This window comes from Diceros bicornis, chromosome 37, assembly GCF_020826845.1.
Source record: "Diceros bicornis minor isolate mBicDic1 chromosome 37, mDicBic1.mat.cur, whole genome shotgun sequence".
In the NCBI taxonomy this organism is placed as follows: Eukaryota; Metazoa; Chordata; class Mammalia; order Perissodactyla; family Rhinocerotidae; genus Diceros; species Diceros bicornis.
The window spans coordinates 19,137,554-19,154,936 of NC_080776.1; the positions used below are offsets into that span (position 1 = coordinate 19,137,554).

Here is a 17,383-nt window from a genome sequence, read left to right on the forward strand (position 1 = left end):
GCCCATCTTCCTCTACTTTATATGGGATGCCTGCCACAGCACAGCTTGATAAGAGGTGTGTAGGTCCATTCCCGGGATCCGAAACTCTGAACCCCGGGCCACTGAAGCAGAGTGTGCGCACTTAACCTCTAGGCCACCAGCCGGCCCCAGCCCATTTACTTTTATTGATAGGATGAAAATGTTTGATCTTTCTTCAGTCATCTGAATTTATATTATATATTCTAGTGTCTTGTCTTAAAAATTTAAACTCTGCATTCTCTCTTCTATGCATTTATGTGCACATGTATACTTCTGATCCTTAAAGGTTTGCATTTTTGTTCCAGTGGTTACGGCTGGGCACATGGCTACCTAGCTGAGACTAAACCTCTCAACCTTCCCTGCAGCTAGCCCTGGCCACGTGACTAAGTTCTGTCCAATGGTGTCTGAGTAGAAGAAATCTGAGCCACTTCTGGGTCTTTCCCTTAAAAGAAATGAAAGGTTAAGCCCCTGCCCATTTCCCATATTTTCATTGGTTAGGAGTATATATTTTTGATATTTAAGAAGATTAGTATTTTTGTTCTAGTGATTACTCTTAGAATTACCTTTACATGACACCTTTGGTAGTCTCTTTTAGACAGTACTCAATTTCCCACCTGGAGGATTTATAAAATCAGCATGTGTCCTGTTCCTCTGTCCAGTCTCTTTCCTCTCTAGCCCAATTTAGGCCATGATGTTCCCTTTATGTTTACCTCTCAGGTATTAAATGTGCGTTATGTTTACTCCTTGATTTGTCCAAATAACACCCTTTGACTCCTGGCTATAAAACAGACAATAACCTTGCTCTGTTTTCCCCTTCCTCCCACTTTTTTTTTTTTTTTTTTTTTGCTGTTATACTATTTTCTATATTTCCAGGGCACATTTGTTTATCGTTCTGGTCTGTCACCTCACTCCCCACTTTTATTTTAATCCCTTTGCCAAAATTTTCCAATCCTGTCTTGGTTTGCTTAAGTGGATCCTCCAGTAGTTTTCTCAATAAGGATTCGTGCAAACAATATTTCCAGAATTTTTCTATTCAAAAGTATTTTTTTGTTATTTATATATGAGAAATAGTTTACTCACTGTTTACTCACTCTTTATTTCTAGAAGTAATTTGTAGATTTTCTTCCACTTTCCTGTGGCAGTAAATGTTGCTGTGGAAAATTCTATAGCCAATAATATACCCCTGCCTTGAAAATGACTTTTTGCCTAGTCTGACTATTCAATTATTTCTTTAGCTTTAAAATCCAGTAAATTTGCTGGAATATATTTCAGTGTTGACTGTTTGAAGTCAATTTTCACTGCCTCAGGGTGAAAATATATGAGCATAATATATGTACATAATTTTTTGTTATAATTTCAGAAACTTTTTTCTTGAATTAATCTCGAAGTATTTCTTCCATTATTTTGATTTTCTTCTTAGAGAACTCCAATGATTTGTCCACTGTCTTCCATTGATTATTTTCTCTCCAATCTTTCTTAATTGTTCTTAAACTTTTTTTCCTTTTCTACTTTCTATAATCAATTCCTTCACGTTAATTTCTGAAAGGTCTAATCTCTTTTATTCTCCTTCTAAACTTGTCTTCGTTTCTCTGATGGGCTTTTTTTCTTTTACTTCTTTCTTATGTTCTGGCTGTTATAAACGTGGATGATAGCTTTAGCTTTTCATGGCAAGGCTCTAAATTCCAGGACATGCACTGGACTGGCGATTCCTGACATCTACTGTTGCTTGATCCCTATGACCCTCCCTCTCTTCTGCTATCAGCTTCTGCCTGATTTCAACTGCTTTTTACATTTCCTTTACTGTGAATGAGAACACCTCATGTGAATATGTAAAAGAATAATGTAAATGCCTGGTCCTGTGTAAATGTTTTTATTGCTTTTATTGTTTTCAGTGTAACCAAGATGGTATGTTGGTAGCTACAGAGTTAGCCCAACAAATGTGGAATGAAGACTTAAAAATAAAATACTTGAAGGTTACTTACATGCAAAGCTTATAAATCTCTGTTCAAAATTCTAAAGGATTCTTTTCTTTTCTATTTGAAGGAGAAAAAAGAAGTTGTATGTATAAGATAAAGAGTCTCCAAAAAGGTAAGAATAAATGTGAGGATTCACACCTGTGATCTTACTGCAGCCCTGATCTTCCTGCCAGCCCCCATCTTTGCTGAAGCCCAGAAATCTCCTATGGGCTTCATCACTAATGGATTATTTAGAGTACAGGCTGAGTCATTGTAACACAGAGACCTCAAAATACAGTGGCTTAAATCTCATAATTTGTTTCTCTTTCATCAAACAATCCAGAAGTGGTAGGAAGAACCTGCCTTCCTCAACACACAGTTTCTCTCTCTGGGTCCAAGAAAACTGATCTGGTTGCCATAGTCTCCCAACCAGAGGGAATGGGAGAAATGGACAGGGAAATCACCCATCTATTTCTTTTAATGGAAAGACCCAGAGTCTTCTGCTCATATCCCATTGGCCAAAACTTAGTCACATGGTCAGAGCTAGGTGCAAGTGAGGCTGAGAAATATAATCTTTAGTCAGGCATCCCTGGGTCCAGCTGTAATTCTATTCTTACAGAAGAAAGAATGATTATGGGTGACAAATAGCAATCTGCCTACTTGCCCTCCACGTTTTTGTACAAAGTCACTGATTTCCTCAAATAAGGAGGAAAATTCATACTCTCTGTTGGCCTTTGTCAAGAAAAGATGCTGGAACCTGGATGCACACAGAGCTATGTGGACAGAGACAAGTCTGCCTTGAGTGGGAAATGAGGGACCAGGAGAAAACATTGGAAAGGTTTGTTGTAACTAATGAACACAGCCCTCAACAGAACAAGGAGAAACAGACACAGGGAACTTGAGTCAATTAAGCAGAAGACAGAGCCCTGGTACCACAACAGATCTTGGGAAACACAGTTGTTTAAACCAAACTCAATCAAAGCAGACACCACACTGTTTGTGCAGTAGAGGATGAAAAAAATGAGTGATGCTCCATTTTCTGCATTGGGTTCTGCAATTTTTCATTTCTATTGCATTTCTTCTTTTCTTCCTCTTCTTTGTCTTTCTTCTTTTTCCCTTCCCTTTCTCATTCTACCTATGTTTCTCTTGTAGACTTTATTTCTTTTGTTCATTCTTTAATGTCGTATTTTATAAAATACTGCTACTAATTGGGCTGGCCCAGTGGCGTAGTGGTTATGTTTGCGTGCTCTGCTTTGGCGGCCTGGGGTTCACAGGTTCCGATCCCGGGCCCTGATCTAGGCATTGCTTATCCAGCCATGCTGTGGCGGAGTCCCACATGCAAAATAGAGGAAGATGGGCACAGATGTTAGCTCAGGGCTAATATTCCTCAGCAAAAAGAGGAAGATTGGCAGCGGATGTTAGCTCAGGGACAATCTTCCGCACCAAAAAAAAAAAAATACTGCTACTAATTTTATCTGGTACTGTAGAGGTGACAGGGCTTTTTCCTCTAGAGTTAAAAAATATTTGGATACATTTTATTTCCTCTCCATTTCTTCTGATTATCTCTGTCACAAATTTATACATGTATATTTGCATAAATAATATAATAAAAATATAAACACATTTAAATATAAATATATTTATATATTTCTAGCATCTCTATCATTTTATCTCTATACTTATCTTTATCATCTTGTTTATTTCCCAAGTTATACTTAACTGGGTCTAAGATTTTTTTCCTCTGAGTTTTTGTGAAACCTCTGTACCTCACCTTCTTTATTAAAATAGTGGGAATTGGTAGTCTAACCACAAATCACATTTGTTCCTTCTCTTGCTTTCTTTTCAAATGTGTTCTCTCAAATAGTTCTTTTTCTGCCCCAGGATGAAGTTTCCGCCCCAGAGCTGTGCTGGTCCCTTTCAGCAGCCATGATATTCTCATTAACTATTAAAAAGGCTGAGCTGATATAATATTAAAACAGGAAATAGGTAGTGAGGAAGTTGGTTGAGGCCAGCCTCTCCTCTCATCCATGCTTCCTCTCTAACCACACTAGGTATTTGTTGCTTTTAGCTAATTCAAATTTGGGGAGGACAGAGAGAGAAGGAAGTGGTAAGGAGTAATAATGACCCTCTTATGATATATCCGTCATGTCTCCCAGATATGGGGGGTGCATGAGCCATGTTTGTGAGTTCTTCAGAGACCCCCCCCCCTCTTTAGACAGCTGAAGTTCCCTAATGTGGGAACTCCAACTGACTGCTTACCACTTCCCTCTTAGTTTCCCAGCTTCTAGAAACTCCACACTCCTGCTGGGGTCACCTTATGCGTCCAAATGATCCTTCTGGACAGAGTATCTCTCAAGAACTAACTGAACTCCTACCTTCCCCAGAGAGGCCCATGAGAATCATGCCCCTTCAGGGTCCACCTGTCAGTGGTCATGTAGTCGGTTCCCAACGTAGTCACCCCGTCTAGACTTCCCAGGCTCAAGTCTTTAAAAAATGTCTCTACCTTCCTCAAACTGCTGGAGACACAGATCAATTACCTTGAAGCTGAACCTTCTCACTTGCCTGGAGGGGAGGGGAGCCCTTTACTCGATTTCTAGAACAAGTCTGCGGTTTCAATAGATAGTATTTGAACAGGAAACCCAAGAACAGCCACTCTACTTCCTGTGGGGTATTTGAGCAAAGAACAATTACAAAGAAAAGTCCAATAGCTCTATGTTATTAGCAGGTCTTAAGCCTAGAATCTCCCAGTAAGGAGAGCTCTGGTAAGCTGACCCAGACTACTTTTATACCTTTGACTCATTTGGCCTCAATAGGCTTTGATGAAAGGTGAATCCAACAGTAGAAGAGAAACACACAGAGGGCCAGAAAAAGAATATGTTTGTCTAAGATATCTGTGGCTGAACAAGCCCAAACCGCAGTCCAGCCATAGAATTGAAGAAAGGAAAAAAGAAAGAGAGAGAGAGGGATGGAGGGAGGGAAAAAGAGAGGGAGGGAAGACAGGAGGGAGGGAGGAAGGAAACAAGGGTGGGTGAACACTTCATGGCCCTGCCTTGGAAATCAACATGTTTGAACATAGCTCTCAGGAGATGTACTGAACATGCCTCACCATCTTTCCACCTGCAGCTCGTCACCTGCTGAATCTGAGAGCATATTCCCCTGAGACAGGGTTTTAATCAACCTTTCTTTGATATCTCTAACCCTAAGGCTTTCTAGGACTTGAACTTCTATTTCTACAAATTCCCTTTGGGCAATATTCTCTTGGTTAGTTTCTTAGATCCTAATTTTTTATCCAAACTCATGTCAACATGAGATTTTTGGTCATTTTCACCATATTTTCAGCCCAAAAGCCTTCATTCAGGGCTAAGGTGATGGCCAGTGTTTCAACTGTATAGCTCACCATCACATCTCTCCAGACAATCTAAATTCTTGCATTTCTGCCGTTGATTTCTGCCTCTTGACCAAAGGAAATCTGCATTGCTTCACTTAATTTTTAAATTTCTAGATACTTCAGTTTCCTCATTGGTAATGAGGATAGTAAAAGTCCCTATCTCTTAAACAAATTAGTAGATGTAAGTGTCTGGTGTTTGTATGTAGCATGTAATAAGCACTTAATAACTGTTAGTTCTCATTGTTATTATTCTCACAGTGTTTCTTGAGATACAAGGACAGAGAATGTGTCTTAAATTCTTTTTTTTACTTATGTGGATATAAATGAATTTGGATTAATGTAAGGGTAAAGAAAATGAAATCTAGGATGAACCCAGGTTAACCATCAAAGGCTTGGTAAGTGCAAGGCTATGGGTTGTATGTTTTTCTTTCTGCATTAGGCTCTTGAAAAGTTATGGTAAAATGGAATTTTTGAAAAGCACTATTATATACAATGCAACTTTTCAGCAGCATCTGTTTACATATTTTTCTATTTTCTCAGTGAGAAAGAGAGGCAGACATAAAACCCAAACTCTGAGAAACAGAGCATCATGGAAAATAGGCAACCCAAAAGGTAAAAAGATACATTTTCAATAACTAAACATCTAAATTCTCATGTTTTCTTCTGTGCCTATTTCCATAATTGCTTTATGTAGCTGTGCTGCCTGTTGATAAATATATCATATTTAGTCAATTTCCCAAACATGACAGGGAGAGAAAGTTCATAATATCACAAACAAGTAACTTGGTGATGAATCTGCAACCAGTACCCAGTACCCAGGGCCACTGCAGTGCTCCCTCTGCTGAACTGATAACTTCCAAGGCTGGAAATAGTCGTAGCCATAAAACAGTGTGTAACTCATGAGTGACTTAACAGTCCTTCCTCTTATCCCACCCCCTGAGGTAAGCATGTGGACTTGGGTCTGTTGCTTCACCTCTTCTGCCTTAGTTTACTCCTCTGTAAAGTGAAGTAAACTGAGATTATAAATAATAATAAATAAACTGATTGCCCTCCAAGGTCCATCCCAGCTTCATATACAGCTTCACGTCCTGTGGATCTCCCACTGGACTCAGGAAGGCCCGTGGACAGCTCTCACTTCTGCATTGTGAATGGGGAGCCCAAGGAGTGTCTTTAATGAATTCCCAAAATCTGTAATGGATTCCCAGTGTTGCTGTCTGGAAGGGCAGGAACAGCAGCTCATGATTCTGACGTTCACTTTAAAACCTTTAGATCTGTTTCTATGGAGTCAGGTTCTCAGTTCCTCGCCCTCCCATCACCATGTAGAAGTTCTAAGATGCAAAGCCTCCTCCATGTGCAATTTGCAGATGACTCTAGAACTCCGCTGAGCTTTCTTTTCAGCCAGGAGAAAGCTGCTGTGAAGGAGAAATGAAGCAAGCAGATAAGACAGACACCATCTCCTGACAGGCTGCTCCATTGTGATACTGCTCGCTGCTCAGCCAGTCCCTGGCCCAAATAGATAGGCAAATTTGTCAAATTATAGACAAATTACAGTCTAAAATTCTTTCTTGGGACACATAATTGGAAAAAAAAGATTTGACTAGAAATTTCCCACTAGTATAGCAAAAGCAATATATTTTACCACCTCTCGGTAGTTGATGATGGCCAACTTGCTTGGGAATTATGACATTGGATGGTCCTTCTGGAAGGTCCGCATCCCTGCTGCAGTTACCTCGTCACTCCAGGTGGTTCTCTTGGGCAGAGTGTCTCTCAAGAACATCCAGTTCAGCTCTCATCCACAGGGCCTCCACCAGGCCATGGAAACCATGCTTCTTCATTGATTCCCTTGCTGGTTCCTGGCTCAGTCCTACATCCCACCACAAAACAGCCTAGCCATGACCTTCACCATTACATTTCTTAGGGACGAGTCTGATAGTTTCTCCTTCTCTGACATTGCCAAGGACAGAGGTCTATCTCCTGTGTGGATCATTTAACACTTTCTCTCTTGGCTTGAGGGGAGGTGTCTGACAATTCTTTCCAAAGAAAGGTAGCCTCTCTCATAAGGCCTGGAGGTGGGGAAGGCCTATTCTGGCAGAACCAGCCTCACTACCCGCCCCCATGTTCTCTATAGCAGGATTAGACCAGCACCTTACTTTGGCTATAGGCATACTGGGCCCCTATTGCACTGTTCTGGGATGTTGATGACTCTGCTGATACTCTGAGGCAAATAAAAAGCCACCTAAACGTTCTGATAACGCTTTTTTGCCCATACTGATTTGTCCCAACTATTAGGAAAATTATTTTTAAATGACTTAATTTTTCTGACCACATTATTATTTACAAGGGTTAACATGGGGTTTTAGTGTTATTAGGTGGTTATTAAGATGGTAGACCCAAGAATGGTTAAATCCTACTTTGTCCAGGCATTTTACTTCTTGGACGTAAGATAACAACAAGGTGCTGGAACAAGCAAACACACAAGAACCATTGTGAAGCAAAGCTCAGCAACACTTTGATACCTGTGATCTAGTCTTCAGCCCAAATTTCTCTGTGCTGAGAACTGGGCTGGAGCACAATGACCTTCTGTTTGTTTGCCCTGAAGTCATTTCTCTGCAATAAGTTTTGATGAAAGTGGAGTCTAGCTCACACACTTGTCCCAGAAGGATTTGAAGAGAGAGAAACTGAGAGCAAGAGAGTGTATATTTGCCAATAATGGCTACTGCTGAATGAACTCAGTTTATAGCCGGGGCTGGGGTTTCAATTTGGTCATCTTAGGGGGAAGGAGAGGATAGACAGAGCAAGGAGAAAGCAGAGAGCACACGGGTGTCTTCGCATGGGACAGTAGGCCTTGACCCTTGCAGGAAAAGAGAGAGAGAGAGAACGAAAGAGAGAATCAGAACTGGCCAATTTTCCTATCACTCAGCATCATGAGTGACAGGAGAGGATTGATCCACAGAGAGTCACACCTGTGTGGATGACCTTTTACACCTGGCAACCATACCAACCTCTATATTTGACACAATCACGTTCTTTGTAATTGATCAATCTAGAGCAATTTTTTGAGAAAACTTCATCTACTTATGATTCTTTTATGCAGGGTTAGCAATCTCTCCTTTCAATGTACCTCCATAATATCTTGATAAACTTCTTAAAGGCAACACCTTATAAAGTAGAACATGCTTGATCTTGGGATGTGATTCCCCTTGGGAGGGAATCATCAATAAATGTCTCATTTTTATCTTGATGAGGTTAAAAAAAAAATACCTTTTGAGTAATTATTATGGCAAAGACCCAGAAAATGAAATAACATCACCAACTTGAAAACTCTTTGTACTTGATTGAAGGAAAGATTCCTTTCCAGCCTCACCTGATCATAATCTGCTTAAAGAAACGATCAGTCATGATTGAGCACCTGAAGGAGATTTTCTTCTGAGACCTGCACTACCGAAATTAGCACCCCAGGATGCCAGCCATGGGCCCAGAACGATGAGCACAGACCTTTAGAAAGAAAGACCACCCACTGTAGGTTCCCGACTTCAACATTCAAACACCTTTGAATGACGGCAGACCTAAACATGCAGATGGACATGACTCGCTCTTTTTTGGGGCGCAATCAACACATAAATCAGATGCTACAACCTTCTGAGACATCTTTGTGTCAACACTTTGTGTTATCTCTAACCCTACAACTTTTAGAACTCGGGCATCAGTTTCTATAAGTTCTCCTTCGTTGGGTTAGTTTTGAAGTCCTTGCTCATTTTTGCCACCATCTTCAGTACAAAAATCTACTTTCAAATTTAGGTTTGTGGCAGCTACCTGATCGGTATAATCTGCCACGAGGTCTCCCTTGAGACCTTATATTATTGCCTTTTATCTCTGTCTCTTTATCAAAGGAAATCTTCAATACTTTTATTTAATTTGTATTTTTATCTGAGTACACCGATTTCCTCATCTGTAAAACGAAGGTAGTATTAGTCCCTATTTAATAAATTTGTTCTAAGGATGAAGTAAGTTAATAGAGGCAAGGTCTAAGGATGGTTCCTGGCATATAATGAGCGCTCAACAGATGTGCAATTTCATTATTCTTCTCACCCTGTTGCTTGGGAAATACATAAAACACTGTTTCATATTTATTTGAAGTGATCTGGAGATATTAGTAAAAGAAATACAGGATGAATCTCAGTTAAATGTCATTTTTGTAACTAGTCTAGGCCAGGATTCAGCAAACTATGGCCCACGGGGCAAATCCCAGCCCACTGACTGTTTTGTAAATAAAGTTTTATTAGAACACAGCCACAGCCACATCTTTCCATTTGCATACTATCTATGGATGTTTTCACAATGCAACAGCAGAGTTAAGTAGTCACAAGAGAGATTACAGACCTTAAATAATTACTATCTGGCCCTCTCCAGAAAAAGTTCCTAACTCCTGATTTAGGCATTCGATATTTTTCTTGAAGTACTAGACAGGCTCCTGAAAAGTCACTTTTGAATGGTGGTTTTGTAAAATACTACTGTTTACAATGCAATGTTATAAACAAGAGACATTTATGTTATTTTTCTACTTTCTCAGGGAGAAAAACAGTCATCACTGGGCCTTTGAAAAGACGCAGAAAAAGAGGTAAAAAGAAGTGATTAATATACTTTTAAAAATTAAGCATCTAAATTTTTATTTTATAATCTGTGTTTTGAGTGATCAATCAATTTTCTTAATTGCCTTATAGAGCCAGTAACAAATATTAGGATATTCATTGGCCTTGGTCAACTTCAACAACATGACAGGATGGTGATAACACCCACTCCATTGATTAGCCAATTATCTGGGAGAGACCCCAGGCCTCCTTGGGCCTGTGCAGGGCTCCCTTCACTGCACTGATAACTTTTGAGGAGGAAAATATAAAGAAAAAATATAAAGTGTGTGACTCACATGATATTTAGCTGACCCTTCTCTTGCTCATATAGAAAGCCACAGAATGCCCACAAGGGTGACCCTGGGTAGTAATATAAGACCTGAATCCTAATTCCTAAACTTCCTTTGATTGTCTGACTTTGGCTTGTCATTTAATCTTTTTTGCCACCATTTCCCCATCTGTGAATGGGTGGGTGGCAGGTGAATTAGACTGAGTGGCCTCCTAGGCCCCCGCCCAGCTCTAATGGTCTATGTATCTCTGAACTGACTCTGGAAGGACCATGGACAGCCCATCTCCCTGTCTCAGAGAGAAGCCCCACATGGATCCCCCTCAATGTTGGCCAGAAGGGCAGGAGCACACGCTCCTGCTACTGAAGTTAATTGTAAGACTTTCAACACCTGCTTCAACGGAATCAGATCCCAGTGCCCCCACCCAAAGGTGCAGAGGCCCTCTTCCTGAGCAATTTTCAGTTTCTTCTAGAGCACCCCACACTCTGAGTTTCCTATTTAGCCACAGAGAAAGCTCACATGAAGGAGAAGTAAAACAAAGCAGAGAACAAGGAAGGAAGACAGACACTGCCCTTGCTAGGTGCCCCATTGCAATCCTGCTTTCTGTTCCCACAGCTGATGCCTCCAATGAGGAGACAAAGCTTAAATTTGAGGGGGTTTTTCTCCACCCACCTAACTTCAAAGCAATAATATGACTAGAAATCTCCCTTCAAAACATCAGGAGGAAAATCATTGTGCAATAGGCAGTTCTGGCCATGAAGCACGGGAATTCAGATCCTTCCACGTGAGGCTTTTACGCAGGATTTTAGAGGACAGGAGTGGAGAATATTTTCTTCATTTATCTAATATGCCATAAAAGAAAGACCTAGAAATATAGCTAATTCATGGGTAAAATCCCTCAAATACACTCTAAGTTCTAAAAGAAGGATCTCAAGATGGGTGAGGAGAGACAGAGTACAGCTGTAGAGAAAGATGGAATGAAAAAAATAATGCTTCCTTGCAGGTCCAAGAATTCCCAGAGACAAAAAGATGAATTTTCGACCTCCTGAACTTCCCGTGACCTGTGGTGAGGTGAAGGGGACTTTATATAAGGAGAAAATGAAACAAGGTGGGTTTCATGGTCTTCTATGCTTTTCAACTAGAAAATACTCATGTGACTCATATATTGTTCAGGGGGTAAACACCTGTGTTGGGGGTCTCGAAACCATCCTCAGGTTTGGTGATTCACTAGGAGGACTCATAGGACTCAGCATATAATCGGATTCCTGGCCGTGATTTATTAAATTGAAAGAATACAAAGAAAAATCAGCAAAGGAAAAGGCACATGGACAAGGTCCAAAGGAAACTAGGTACCAATTTCCAAGAGTCCTCTCCCAGTGGAGTCACACAGGACACACTTAATTCTCCAGCAACAAATTGTAACAACATGTGTGAAATGTTGTCCCCCAGGGAAGCTGCCCTGAGCCTAGGAGTCCAGGGTCTTTATCAGGGGTTAGTTATGTAGGTACCCTCTGCCTAGCACATGCCAAAATTCCAGATTCCCAGAAGGAACACAAGTGTTCAGCATAAATCATATTGTTTGTATCAACAGTTTAGGCGCAGTGAGCCACTCTTTTAAGTCCTGGCAAAGGTGGGACCCTTTGCAAAATCCAGTTCCTAGATGCCAGACAAGGGCCAAACTTGCAAGCAGACCTTGCTAAAGATAGCAGTCTCAGGACTGCTCTGTTAGCTCGTTTCTGCACAGCGTCCCAGATAGGCTGGAGGAAAGATGGCATTTCCACACTTTTAAAAATTTATGAACATTAGCCTAACAGGCCATCTCCACTATCCCCCAAGGGAAAGGTCCACAGCACACCTATCCAGCACCTAATACAAGAGCAAGTGCTTCAATATCAGGGTGGAAAATGGACACACTTGAGAAACCCAACAACAACCTTCACAGCCCCGTTCCCTATAACATCTGTACGGCCTTGTGCTAACCAGGAGGAGCACAGGATGCAGAATCAGAAGACCTGGATTCAAGTTTCAGCTATGCCAAGAGTGGCTGTTTTGTCTGGGCCAAGTTACTCGGTCTTTCTCATCCTGAACTTCCTCCTTTACAAAATGGGAATAATAATAAAACTTGCCTCACTGTATTTTTTTTTTTTTTTTTTTTTGCTGAGGAAGATTTGCCCTGAGCTAACATCTGCTGCCAATCTTCCTCTATTTTGCATGTGAGCCGCCGCCACAGCATGGCCACTGGCAGACAAGTAGTGTAGGTCCACGCCTGGGAACTGAACTCAGGCCACTGAAGCACAGCACACCAAACTTAACCACTAGGCCACTGGGGCTGGCCCGCCTCACCATATTATTATGAGAAAAAAAATGAGATAATAGATATAAAATACTTTGCAAATTATAATTGCTAAAATACAGTACAAATGTTCATCTGTCATGATTGATTCCCCCCTCCCAAAATATAGTTCTTTAGGCACCAACAAGTATAAATGTTTGCCCTATGACTATAATGCATATGTATAATTTAACTTTTCCCTCTTGATAACATTTCTGTAATCACTTTTAACATAAAATAGCCATGAGCCCAAAATATGAGAAATAATTGATTACCATTAGCTGGATAATCAACATTGTACAAGACGAGGGAGATGTGGCCATGGAGGCAGCTGCCATACAGCCTCCAGTGCCCTCATCTGCTGCCCCTGAAACTCAGCCTGGCTCTCTCTCAGGTCTCAGAGAAGGGGAGGGAAAGAATCCTGCTCATTCTTCTTTAGAGCTGTTCGTTTTTTATCTCTTTTGAACGTAGTAAAATGCTTTTTAAAAGTAAATGTTGGTGGTAATTGTTGCACAAAGGTCAAAGATGTGTGCACACACGGCAGGAAGTCCCCTTTCACCCTCGCCTTTCAGGCTGCTGTGGGGCCCCAGAGAGGGAACTCAGCTCTCCAGCTGCTGATTCTGAGCCCAAAACAGGTGGCCCAGATCCACGTGGTGGGAGGCCGAGTTCTGGGGTTTTCATAGTCAGGGATACTCCCTGGTGACGAAGGGAGCTCAGCTTGTCTTGATCTCACAGGAGTCTCGGAGAAGTGTATACAGAGTGAGGATGAAAGGTGGTTCACCCTCAGGGAATTTGAAGTTAAAGGAAACTACGGAGCATCCAAGAACTGGAGGCTGACTATACGCTGCGGCGGATGGCCCCTGAAAATCCTGATTGAGGTATTCTAGTGACAAAGGGCTGAAATCAAAGATTTAGTGTCACGATTCACCAACTCCAGGCTTTAGCAGAATTTCTCAGTGTCCAGAAAACCGTCACGACCCCTCTTGCCCAGGTCACAATGCATATGTTGTTACTAACATTCCACTCAGGTGTTATCTTGTCTGGCTTACATTACAGCTTAATCCTCTAAATGCATGAACTCTTATCCTTTTGAAGGTAGGACAGTAAATTATAGCCTTGATTCTGCCACTAATAATTGCCACTGTGTAATCTGGTCACAGGAAAGTAATTTAAATTGAGGAAAGAGGGTCTTAGATTTTGGGGGCCAATGTTTAAAGTAACAGAAGAACTATGATTCTGAAAATAATACGTCAGTATGGGTGTTTCCTAGATTATAGAATATTTCAATATTACTTCTTTTGATAACCATCTGAAATTCATTCTTGAAAGAGAATATAAATAAACTGCATTTTAAGATACCTCCTTTGGTCTTCATATCAACTCCCTGATGTGGACAAAATAGGCCAGGTCTTGGTTGCTGATGAACCCGTGCATTCTGACTCTATCATACACCCCAGACAGCCCTTTCTTGCGCCACTCCAATGATCATGAAAAGCTCTTTGCTCAGCAAATATCCATTGAGATGTATCTAAAGCCACAAGGACTATAACGTGTGAGCCCCAGTCTCTAACCAGGAGGAAGGCTGCACATTCATAACCACAGGACTGCACAGCGCATCAGTGCAGCAACGAGAGATGCTGGCAGAAAGAGATGCAGTAGCTTGTGGGAAGGAAGGTCATTTCTGGCTTTGAGGTTGAGGACAGTCTCATGGAACAGTTTGCACTGAGCTGGGTCTTAGAAGAATAGTTCTGACAAACAAAAATGCAGGAACAAGGTATTCTACATAGAAAGGATGGCATGAAAACCCTCTCCATGACTTGTTACAAAGTAGTAGGTAATAAAGTTCAATACACAGGCTGGGCTGATAGTAGAGGTCTTGAGGCCAGAGCAAGGAAGCTAAACCCTTCCTTTAATCATGGGAGATTTGAGTTAAGGACTGAGTGACATAGTTGAAATAGTATTTAAGAAGCATTAATCTGACTGGAAAATGCAAGATGGATTGGAGGGTGGAGGGCTTGAAGCCATGGAGACCTCAAATGACCTTCACTGCCTTTCTGCCTGATACACTGTCACTCAAACTGCAAGGCCCATCTCAAATGGCACACTCTCTGAAGTCCTTTAAAACTCACTGTATTTGTTTCCTATCGCTGCTGTAACAACTTTCCACAAACTTAGTGGCTTAAAAAAGTACAGGTCTATTATTTTATAGTTCTGGAGGCCAGAAGTCTGAAATCAGTTCTACTAGGCTCAAGTCAAGGTGCTGACAGAGTTGGTTCCTTTTGGAGCCTTCCAGGGAGAATCTGTTTCTTGCTGTTTTGTTTCTAAACACCGCCTGCATTCCTTGGCACATGGCCCCTTCCTCACATCACTCCCACTTCTTGTTCTATCATCACATCTCTTACTACTCACTCTGATCCTCCTGACTCCCTCTTATAAGGATCCTTATGATTACATTACATTGGGCCCACCCAGATAATCAGAATAATCTCCTCATTTCAAGGAGATTATTTAATTTAATTACATCTGTAAAATCCCTTTTACCACGTAAGTTAATGTAGTCATAGGTCTGAGGATTAGGACGTGAACATCTTTGGGGGACCATTTTCAACCTACCACACTCATCCATCTCTAGATCCCAAAATACTCTTCAAGAGGACAGTTTACACTCTGTCATCCTCACCCATTACATGCCTTCTTTTTCCCTTTGTCTCCCCAAAGGTCTGGACACTTTTGTGTGCCCAAGGCCACTTAGGCCTGACACTTTCCAGTCACTCACCAGGTGTGTTCTAATGGAGTAGTTGTAGGATGTGAGGTATAAATACACAAGCTCCGGGGCACGGTGGGGGGTTGTGGGGAATGGAAAGGAAGCAGTGGGTGTAGATGAGGTTGTGAAGGAAAACCTGGCAAGACTTTATCAGGAGAGCAAGAGAGAGGGTGTTGTTTATAGAGCTGAGTCTGGATAACAGAGACCAGCATCTTACAGATTTGGAGAGAGAGGTTATTTTCCATGAAGATACCTTGACTTTGTGTTGACAATGGGCCATATCTGGTAGGAAGTTGGCAATACCAGGCTCACAAAAGAAAAACAAATATCCATCATAGCATTAATCTCATTTCTCTTTCAGAAAGGATTTCTACCAAACCCGCCACGAACAAGAAAAAAGGTGATTATTACATGACCTTCTGCCAATGTCTTATCTATTATGTTGTTGATTTTCCTCTCTTTGACCTTATTTTTAATAGTTTCTAAATTAACCAATTATGATTAAACTTGGTTTATAATATGGTGCACTTGCTGCTTTCAAACCTTACAGTGTAGGAGGCCGGGACTACTTTGAGCATTAAAACATTTGAGATAGAGGTGGGAATAATATTTAAAAATAGATAATGAAACAGAACTGGCCTTATATGTTTGTTTTAGAAAAAGATATACATGCCATAGTGTCTTAAAATTAAACACAAAAGTTGGGGCTGGAGTTGGAAAAGCATGATTTTGAAATACACAAAATGATACATTTAATGACTGTGGCCTTTGCAACACTGATTGTTTTTTCATTGGTTTTTCTGGGTTCTGGCTTTGTGTGTGTGTATGTGTGTGTGTGTGTGTGTGTGAGGAAGATCAGCCCTGAGCTAACATCCATGCTAATCCTCCTCTTTTTGCTGAGGAAGACCGGCTCTGAGCTAACATCTATTGCCAATCCTCCTCCTTTTTTGTCCCCCAAAGCCCCAGTAGATAGTTGTATGTCATAGTTGCCCATCCTTCTAGTTGCTGTATGTGGGACGTGGCCTCAGCATGGCCAGAGAAGCGGTGCGTCAGTGCGCGCCTGGGATCCGAACCCAGGCCGCCAGTAGCGGAGCGTGCACACTTAACCACTAAGCCATGGGGCCAGCCCTGGGTTCTGGCTTTAATTAAATAAGAATGGAGCAAAAGTTTACCCAGAAATGTCCCATGGTCACTCCAGCCAACCTAATGTAGAGAATTCTCCCTTGGAATGGACAGATAGCCATATGTTACCCAGGGAAGCCAATAACCAAAAGCACATTCTCTCCTTTTCTTTTGTATATTTGCTTTCCTTCACATGCACACACACACATTCACACTAAGTCCTTCTTCAAGGGAAATTTTTTTTTTCCTTTATGGAGATGACACCTCAGAGAATAGAGAGGCTAGGAGGCAGATGTGCCCTGTGGGAGAGGCTGCTGACCTGGAAAATCTTTTCCTTTGTGGAAGAAAGGCTCTTTGGCTCCATCAGAGGGGCTTTGCAGACCTCAGTTCCATCTATGAAGGTGAATTCTCTTTCCTTCGAAGTAGTATGTGGAGCTCATGGATCAGTGATTTCCATGCTGTGTGGATTCCAGGGAAGTTGGTGAGATAGTTGATGCCTTCCATGGTCTCTCCAAGACTGGATGTGAGAGAGAACCTGTGTGGTGAAGAAAGAGATGCGAGAATTTCCATTTTCCTAACCTCCAACATAGGTGACCTTGGCTATCTCTGCCACATGATAAAGTCGTGGTCTTCACAAAGCTGGTTTCTGGGGCTACCTGCCCTGCTGACTTCATGCTAGAGACTCAGTAATTAGGTTCTGCATCCACTGGGTTTTCTGAAGAAAGAGATGTTATTTGATCTGTTCATTAAGACCAAACATCTCTACCCAGTCCTAGGGAGCCAAGGGTAACTCAGTATGTGTTAATTAATTGAGTTGGCCATCTCCCATCCCTTCATCACAGGCACCCTCTCGCTGTTCCCTCTAGGCTTACAGCTCTTAAGGTATCAC

At 41.4% G+C, this 17,383-nt stretch overlaps 1 protein-coding gene across 3 annotated transcripts in view; it reads left to right on the forward strand.

Annotated features, from left to right (window-relative positions):
* Positions 1-17,383, forward strand: part of LOC131399108 (nuclear autoantigen Sp-100-like) — a 92,540-nt gene that overhangs the window by 66,275 nt on the left and 8,882 nt on the right. For all 3 annotated transcript variants that reach the window (XM_058533178.1, XM_058533179.1, XM_058533180.1), the window contains 6 exons: positions 2,062-2,106; positions 5,902-5,973; positions 9,932-9,979; positions 11,280-11,384; positions 13,344-13,486; positions 15,734-15,772. In XM_058533178.1, coding sequence (XP_058389161.1) covers positions 2,062-2,106; positions 5,902-5,973; positions 9,932-9,979; positions 11,280-11,384; positions 13,344-13,486; positions 15,734-15,772 — 452 coding nt within the window. The remainder of the gene's footprint in view (positions 1-2,061; positions 2,107-5,901; positions 5,974-9,931; positions 9,980-11,279; positions 11,385-13,343; positions 13,487-15,733; positions 15,773-17,383) is intronic.